The 9,542-nt window shown below is 33.7% G+C and overlaps 1 protein-coding gene across 4 annotated transcripts in view; it reads right to left on the bottom strand.

The window, feature by feature from the left end:
* Nucleotides 1-551: 551 nt before the first annotated feature.
* Nucleotides 552-9,542, bottom strand: part of LOC145276888 (serine/threonine-protein kinase ULK3-like) — a 169,661-nt gene continuing 160,670 nt past the window's right edge. For all 4 annotated transcript variants that reach the window (XR_013868048.1, XM_080128322.1, XM_080128320.1 and 1 more), the window contains 2 exons: nucleotides 4,937-5,045; nucleotides 552-663 (listed from right to left, as the gene is read on the bottom strand). Coding sequence is in view for 3 of the 4 variants with exons in the window: in XM_080128322.1 (XP_079984448.1) it covers nucleotides 644-663; nucleotides 4,937-5,045 (129 nt within the window). In the remaining variant the exon portion in view is untranslated. The remainder of the gene's footprint in view (nucleotides 664-4,936; nucleotides 5,046-9,542) is intronic.

Here is a 9,542-nt window from a genome sequence, read left to right as displayed (position 1 = left end):
ATTTGCATATGAAAGGAGTGGCTGCTCTAAGAAGGACTAATTATGGAGGAGAATGCACCAAATATTTAGCAGTGAAGAGAACACATCGAAATAAAGAAGTCATACTAATAATATGAAAGTCGTGGGAGTGCTGTCAATTTCATTTTTTTTTTTTTTTGTAACCATTCAATTATTTGTTTCTCTGAATACTTAACTAGTAGTGTGTTTGCATTTTATCATTGCATTATTCATTAAATTCCAAAACTTGACCTTTTACATTTTTCATCAGAATTAGTATCCCCCCCGACACACTCACACAACTCACCCTGATCCTCATAGAAGCTATCTGTGCCATTTTTCTATGCATATTGTAGCAGTCTAAAAGCATGTGTTTACAAAATAATTGATTGTAGCAAATGAAAAATTTTCATTGATATTGATGGAATTTCTTTAATGAAACAAATATCCACAAAAACATTTTAGATATAAAATGTAAACAAAAACATTTTAGATATGAAATGTAAATAAAAACATGTTTAGAGCATGCAGAATAAATAACATATTTTCAAGAATTTGTAAAATTTTAAATATTTATTGGCTTCACAAAATATACAAGTTATTTTTAAATTGTGCACGAATGAATGTTTGATTCATGAAAACTCTTTTACTGAAGACGACATTGATCTGGAAAAAGAGAAGAAAAACATAACTTTTGAGCAAGCATTTGACAACTTTCTCTGCATGTAATATTTGATCTCTCATTGACAACAGGAATTACAAAAATAAACATAGCAACAAATGTAAAAAACGATTTTTCTATCAAGGTTTTTTAATGCGTTTGCATTAAATTTAATCATTTTATTGGAAGAGAGTGACCTGCATCATGATTAAAAAATATTCCAAAATCTTTGGTGCAGCTCAGTGCTGTTTGAAGGCTCTATGAGATATGATATGAAGAATTGTAATGGAGATGTAAAAACAAAAGCAAGAAAAATCAAAGCAAGTGCTGCAGTATGTGGATACTGATCACGCAATGAGAAGCTGCAAAAATGATACAGCCAGAACCAAGCAAGACAATGTGAATCTTGACACAAGAGATAAGCATTAGAGTGCCAACTGAAAAAAATGCTGAAAATTTTTGCTACTCTTCATACAATAGGCATAATTGACACACAATCAAAAGAACTGCATTATGAAAGCTAAAACAATCATCAACAAGGAATAGATTTTTTTTGTTTTTTCTTAGATGAGAAATTCTTTCAAAATCAGTGCAAAACACGCAGAACAACAACATACATACCAAGTTCACTCAAACTGTGATCTTTTGGCATATTTCCATTTTAAGCCACATCATTCTGCCTCACATCTTTAAAAGGTACTCAGATTCCAATCAGATGACTAATATCTATATATTGAAATGGTCTGTGTATGTGTGTGTACATTTCCCTACCAAACTACTCTGTCAATTTTTAGTCTACAGACTCGAGATTTGACATAAGGGAAAATCTTTTTAATCAGTTTTTGGGCAGAAATTTGGCTGTCAAGGGGTCAAAGTTCAACGATTTGGCCTTTGAAAACTCTACCAAACTCCTTCGACAATTTTGGGTCTAAACACTTGAAATTTTAGATGTAGGTGACTTGGACATGGATCAAACTTTTTAATTTGATTTGAGCCCAAAACAATAAGTGTTAAGGGGTCAAAATTGGAGTCAAAGTTATAAAAAATTTTGCCTCTGTAGTCACTACCAAATTACTCAGCCAATTTTTGGTCTAAACATTTGAAATTTTACATAAAGGGTATTCAGACATGCTTTTAATTGCTTTTTAATTGGTTTATGACTGAAAATTTGGCTGCCAAGGGGGTCAAAGTTACAAAGATTTTACTTTTGCGGTCTCTAGCAAACTATTCAACCAATTTTGGGTCTAAACATTTGAAATTTTACATAACGGGTATTCAGACATGCAGCAAGCCTTTTAATCAGTTTTGGGGCAAGAATTTGGCTTCCAAGAAGTCAAAGTTAAAAGAGTTGACCTTTGCAAATGCTACCAAACTCCTACACCAATTTTGGGCCAAAACACTTCAAATTTTAGATGTAGGTTATCTGGACATGAGTCAAACTTTTTAATATATATATATATATATATATATATATATATATATATATATACATATGCACATAAAGTTATGAACAGTACATAGGGCCCGAGCAAAGCCACAACTTCACCAGTCACAACATCTGACCTTCCCAACTTGCCTGATTTCAACCCCTGATGTGTGTGGCGCTGTTAAAAAAAAAATCAACTGAACCACTTTGTAACACTATGAATAAGCTAATTGCCAAGGTAGATGATTTTTGTTTTTTTTACAAAGGATCAATACTTATCAAAGCCCAGAGTATACAGTAGTCAATGGGACAATATTATAGTAATTGTTAGTAATGGAAATTTGGTAAATTTGATTACTTAAGGGGATGGCTCATCAAGAACTTATGCATGTTGGACTTGAAGATGACCATGTTGTAGTCAGCTGGAAAGCAAGGAAACATAACAGAGTTCCATAGACATGCAGTTCTAAGAAAGAAGCTTTGTTCATGGAATCTACATCTAGGTTTAGGCACAGATAAAGAGTGGGGGAAATTATTGATAGTAGTTCAGCTAGACAGGTGTTTTTCATGAAAGTTTGGCGAGGAAGAACCATAGATTGGAGTTCAGACAAGCACTTGCCATAAAAATAATGATAAAGCAGAGACAGCCTCGCAATGTCTCTTTTGTGGGAAAGAGGTTGCAGGGAAGAGAGAAGGGCATCCCCTACTAGGCTACAAAATCTATCTTGAACTCTGTCAAGGTGATATAATGTGCTTCTAGCAGCTCCTGCCCAAATGTGGCAACAGTACTCCATCCTAGGACGTACTTGGCTCTTATACAGATAGGGAATTGCATCGAAAGTGAGATCTACTGGAGCAGTAGAATGATCCCACCAGAGAGAACTTGGTCGTTTACAGCTTTTGAAGTGTTGCCATAGATGGTAGTGTCATCAGCATAAATGTCTACGAATGATCTTAGGATGTGATTTGGGAGATCATTAATGTAGATCAGGAAGAGACTTGGGCCAAAGATGGAACCCTGAGGGACTCCAGCATTAATACTGTGAGCTTTTGATTTCTGCTCATCAACCACTACTCTTATGAACCTATCAAAGAGAAATGATTTAATAATTAAGAAATTTCCAGCTATACTATAGTTGGAGATTTTGTGGACTAGACCTTTATGCTAACCCCTATCAAAAGTCTTTGATGTGTCCATAATAATTGCCCTAGAAAAGAAGCCTCCATCAAGAGATTTGCTAATCCTATGAGATATAATTGTTAGCACATCAGCTGCAGATCTAGCAGAATGGAAACCATATTGTGTGTCACTAAGAAGGTTATTTTTGCTGAGGTGATTGATTACTTTTCTATTTAACAGATTCCAACAACTTACTCATGACACACAGGAGACTTATTGGTCTGTACTGAGAGGGAGACAACTGATCACATGAATTCTTAAATACAGGACATACCGATGAGGTTTTCCAGGGTGTTGGGAAGCAATTCTTCTTAAGACAACACTTAAATAACTTTATAAGTATGGGAGCTAGTTTTGGTTGAAGCTTTTTCAGCACTATAATTGGAATGCCGTCAAAGCCAGTTGCTCAAGGTTCTTGATTAGCTTGGCAACATCACGCACAGATATTTGTATGTTGCATAGCATGTTTTCAGACACAGGATGAAGTATGGGGGTGTTGGCAGCCTTGGTCACATGGTGTAGAATTAGCTGCAAAGTTCTGGGCGAAGAGTTTGGTTGTGTTTGAAGCTGATGAGATTACCTCAGGTGCATTGATGATGGTTGGGATAGAGGGCACGCTTCTGTTCAGGACCCTGTTTGTTATTTGCCAAAACTGGTGGGAACCAAGCTGCAGCTCAGTTACTTTTGACTTGACGGACTGAGCATACAACTCTCTTGCGTTCTTTATTACTCTTTTACAGTAGGTGCTAGCAGTCCTGAAGGTGGCTTTAGTCTCAGTATATCCCTTATGTTGAAAGCAATGGAAAAAGTGATTTCTGTGCAATATAGCAGTAACACATTCTGGAGAGAACTATAGCTGGCTGTTAAAGTTTTTGCTGGAATTTTTTCGAGGGTATGAAGCAGTCTATACATTCTGTCATAGGTCTGATACTATAGAGGACAAGTTCTTTTTCAGGCACCTCTCAAAAAACAACAGTGAAAGTCATGCATCCCAGGTTCAAGTCTCACCTGGAGACCATGGTGGAGGCTCAGAGTGACTTTTTCAGGTGATCTGCATTCAACAAGAGATTTTCTTGGAATTTTGAGAATACATCAATTACTGACCAAGATATGACATTTTTTTTATTCTTTTCAAAAAAGTATCAAATTTATTCTAAATAGCCTGTAATTACATTACTGCTGTTAAATAATTTTCCATCATGAATGTAATTAGTATTATTTAGTATAAATTAATCATTATGATCCTATATAGAGATTTTAGTCTCACTAAGTCAATAATGCAAGTTATTCAGTTTAAAAGACAAGTATAAAATAAATAAAAGAAAATTATTTTGATATTTTAATTGTATTCATGTACACATACACACACACTTACATTTTACTTAAATGCATACACATGTAAATAGATTATGAAGACATAAATAGATAATATAATTATGAAGCAGAGAAATTTTCATAAGAAAATATTTACAAGCAAAATAATAATAAATTATGATGATTTTTTAAGTTTTATGATTAAATTTCATAACGTGAATAAAACAGATTTCATCCCATAATTCCTATAATTCTGAAGTGTTAAGTTTTGATAAAAGCAAAACAAATTTGTATTAATCAATAATGTTAATTCTTATTGGTAAAATGTCAATTGTTAGCATGAATCAATAACACTTACCAATAGAAATGGTCTTTTTTTCTTCAGATGTGATTTCATTTGTATCAAAATGACCTTGCACGGAGAGATATCTTTTAATTTCCTCAGCTTTTGACATGGACCGTCTTACCTAAAAGACAAAAAATTGCATTTACATATGGCATATGTATAGTACAATCATACACATATTACATATTCAGCACCGCATCAAAAAATTATCAGCAGATCAAATATAGACAAAAGTCTGATGAAAAATTAGCGGTGTCAGCGTAAACCAAATAAAGTTAGGTATATGTATTTGTAAGTAGAAGATTTACTTGTAAAACTAATTAACTGATCATTATGAATTTATGAACACATCTACTAGTTGTAATGGGAGTTATAATTAGTTTAATTTAGTTTTATACAAAGGAAGTAAAAAGAAGTATTTACAGTATTTTCTATATAAAAAATGTTTTCGATTATTTATCAAGTCATCTTCAGGTGACAAAAACAAATGAACTAATCTAGAGAAAAGAATGGAATTTCAGAAAAGCAACTGAGAATACGCATATAAAGTTAAATGTTCATATGATACTATGAAAGGAATATTTATATCATTTGAAGTAGCTGAGTGGACTTGCTTCAGTTTGAGTAATAATCTGGTAAGTTGCCATACTGAATGTTCCTAGCGTGAAGCTTGCATATCTTTCAACATCTCCTAGGTAACTTTACCAGTTGACATTCATGGCTCAACCAATTTTGTAAGGAGGAAAGATGTGGATGTACTCATATTCATCTCCCCATGAGATAAAATTTTTACCTTGAAATTTAGTTTTAATATCTTCTCTTTTTAGGGTCTGGATATAATTTATTTTCTTTTTTTACTTAGTGAACATCTAGTGTTGAATTGGTACTTTTCTTTTGGGTTTAAAAATTCAAAGTCAACTTCTGTTTGGTGGATAGACCAAGTCCTTCTGCAAAAATGTGACAGAATTCACTTTTCAAATTCATAATAAATTTTTCTGTTTGCTTTGAATTATTTTTTTCTACAATGTTTACTTTGTTACAGAAATAATTAATTGGTAATTCCCATAAGTTAAACAGTACAATCCAGTCTAGACTAAAAATATTTTCTGTACCTACACTTTCAATTTATGAGTTTTTCCTATGAACAAAATGTTACAATTTAGTTCTCCTTTGAACTTTAATTTTGTACCTGATAACCTCTGGCAATTTTTTCTGTTTTTGTTCACTTACTACCGAAATATCACTTTCTGAATCAAATAATAGTTTTATGGTCTGTCCATTTATTTTTATATTTAGGTACTTTCTTCTTTGATCCTACAATTCGTTTTTAGACCAATAATGTTCACCTTCAATTGTGGCTTTGTATTATTTGTCTTTGTTTCTTCAAACAATGAAAACCTTTATGCTTTACATGCTCACAATTGAAGCATATTTTATTCTTAAAAATATAGTCCTTTTTTTATGCTTTCCACCACATGCATGGCATATAACATTTTTTTCCTTTATTTGGATTCGACTTTTGTCTTACAGATTGTATCCATGATATGTTTTTCTCTTCAATCTGATCATCATCATATCTTATCGCAATAGAAATTAACCCATCGCATGGCGGTGCTGTTTGCCTCCTTAAGGTTTTGGTTTGAGCAATGAGGACCTAATCAGCAGTTTTCCTTAAGGTGGTGCATCGTTTATACCTCTCCACATGAACATAAAGGTGAGGTGTCTAGGCCCCACTTGTGGAGATTGTCTTTTGTTTTGCCTTCTTTGGCTCTGGCTCTATTTAGAGTCACCCAGTTTTTTCTACCAAGGTTTGAACCCTGGGGGAGTGTTTCTTTTGGGTCTGGTAGGGCTTCATTTTTATTCTTGCTGTTATAGTCTCGCCATCGTTCCATCCTATAGGAGGCAGCTTGCCTGGGAAATCAATCCCAGGCAAGCTGCCTCCTATAGGATGGAACGATGGCGAGACTATAACAGCAGGAATAAAAATCTTCAATCTGATTATCTTCTTTCATATTTATTAGAAACTAGCATTCCTACTTTTGTAGTGTAATGTTTAGGTTATGTTTCATTATGCTAGGAATTCTTGATCTAATTTCTATGTCCTTCGGTATTGCTAGATCTTATACAAAAATCAGACACTTGAACATGTCACTCGATAATTCTGTTAATTTAAATGCCTCATATTGTGCATTAACCATAGCCACATACATAAAAATTATTGTCTTCTTATTTTACAATATTTAAACACTTATATTGCATATGAAACAGACTCTTTTATTGAAAATTTTTGATGAAATTTCTATTGTTTCACTAAATGGCATGTCCTCTGTTTTTTTTTTTTTGGAAAGATAAAAGTTGCATATTTAGTATTTTCTTCTGTTCCCAACTTTTGTAACATTACCATGATTTTTTTCTCTGTCGGACAATGGTTCATATCTTTTCATAAATAAATAAGCAGGAAATGTTAAACCAATACCTGCATTGTATTTAAATTCAGAGAGTTGTTCAGATTCCTGCAACTGAAAAAATTCTCAAACCTGGTGATTTTGTGGTCCTAGATAATGTCTTCTAAAAGTGATTTAGTTTCTTTTGCCTATTGTTGGAATAACTTTTCAAACCTCTTTTGTTGTTCCAATTGTTGTTATTGTTGTTGTTGTAATTGTTTCCGTAGTTGTTGTTGTTGGAATTCCTGTTGTAAAATGGCCTATAGTATTTTAGTTAATCTTGAAATCATTTCCATTTTTTTTAACATATCCACAAGAAAAATATATTACTTCAATTTGTGTAGGCAACAATTTTTCTAAGTACAAACAAAAGGAAGCACAAATTTTTATTTTATGTAAGAATTGAATAAAAATATCTCTTTTTACATGTTCCTTGTTAAGTTAAAAAAAAAAAAAAAAAGAAGCTTCACCATCTCTCCCAGATGTTTTTATCAGTCAGCATTTAAGATTCAACCAGCCAATCAAAATTTTGCAAGGAGGAAAGATCCGGATGTACTCATATTCTTTATATGAGATGTCAAAAAAACAATCCAGTTAATGTTAACAATATCAATTCCAGAATTAGCAAAACAGGATGAATTGTATGACATAAAAATTTTAAAGTGTTATTACCAATTTCATACATAATGTTATTAATTTTAGGTTTTTGTGTTGTTGATAGCTTTGAGTATTTTACATTCTCTCTAGCATGCCAGAATTTAAATAATTAACATTTCTCATGGAACTACACTAGTTCATTCTTTTAATATCTAACTGACTTTGCATCTGTGTCATTGATTGCTTTTTGAAATTCCATTCTTTTCTCTAGATTTGTTGATTTATTTGTTTTCATTACTTGAACATGACTCGACAAATAATCAAAAACATTTTTTTTTTACACATTATCAAGGCCAAGAGGCCACTCGAGGATAAGAGTTAAAGAGTGTACAGTAGAAATTGGACAATATAGTAATCAATTCGGTAAATTTGTTAACTTATATGGAATGGCTCATCAAGAACTTGTTTACGTTAGACTTGAAGACAACCATATTGTAGTCAGCCAGAAAGCAGGAAAACGGAAGACAATTCCACAGGCGTGCAGTTCTAAGAAAGAAGCTTTGTTCATGGAATCTACGTTTAGGTACAGATAAAGAGTGGGGGGAATTATTGATAGTGTTTTCAGCTAGACGAGTGTTTCTTGTGAAAGTTTGGCAAGGGGAGGGACCATAGACTGAAGCTCAGTCGAACATTTTCCATGAAAATAACGATACATCAGAGACAAACTCGCAACATCTCTTCTGTGAGATAGAGGTTAGAGGGAAGAGAAAAGGACATCTCCTACGAGGCTATGAAGTCTATTTTGAACTCTATCAAGGCAGGACAAGTCCTTTCTAACATGCGAGTTTCACTTAAAAATAAAAGGTCTGGTTTAGTCTCCTGTAATTGGGTTTCAACCTCTGGAAGATTAGAACGTAGACCCCTGATGTTGGAGAAGGAGTCATGGTAGTGAGGGTCTATGTTGGAAGTTGGAGAACCGGGTTTAATCGTGTATTTTTTCTTGAAACTTGTCATGATAGAATTTTGGAATTTGTGGACTAGGTCGTCAGATTTGCTTAGAGCAGGACAGAGAGGGGAAACTAAGAGAGAAAAAGAAAGGAAGAATTTTTTTTTTTGTAGAACATAAGGTAAAGCCGTAACAATTACCCACTAATATGGCATCGAGAGGCCCCACCAGAAGCTACTGCATGGTCCAGAATCCATTCACCAAATGGCAATACAGCAGCCCCAGTACTTTGCACCTGCTGATAGGACAGCCTCCTTAGTAGTTAATCCAAGGTTCAGGTCCCTGAATATCAGGCGGATAAATGTCAGCCCAGATAAAACGTTTACCTCCAGCACCCTTACCAGTGACTTACAAGGATAGACATAGAAACAGAAAATTTCCACCATCTCTGCCAACTGTTCGAACAAAATACTGCTAACCTAGAAAACATCTTTTTCTTCTCCCTTTGTCAGAAAAATCACTCATTAAAAAAAATGAGGACTGAGGGACAAATAAGGAGAAGCGAGAGTAATGGGAGCTGCCGATAACGCATCCACAATGCGTTTTCTACTCTCCATTAAAAAAAAAAAAT

The sequence above is a fragment of the Euprymna scolopes genome, chromosome 5, assembly GCF_053919585.1.
Source record: "Euprymna scolopes isolate OS-2025 chromosome 5, ASM5391958v1, whole genome shotgun sequence".
NCBI lineage: Eukaryota > Metazoa > Mollusca > Cephalopoda > Sepiida > Sepiolidae > Euprymna > Euprymna scolopes.
Note: the sequence above shows the minus strand (reverse complement) of the source record. Positions and strands in the feature narration are given on the sequence as shown.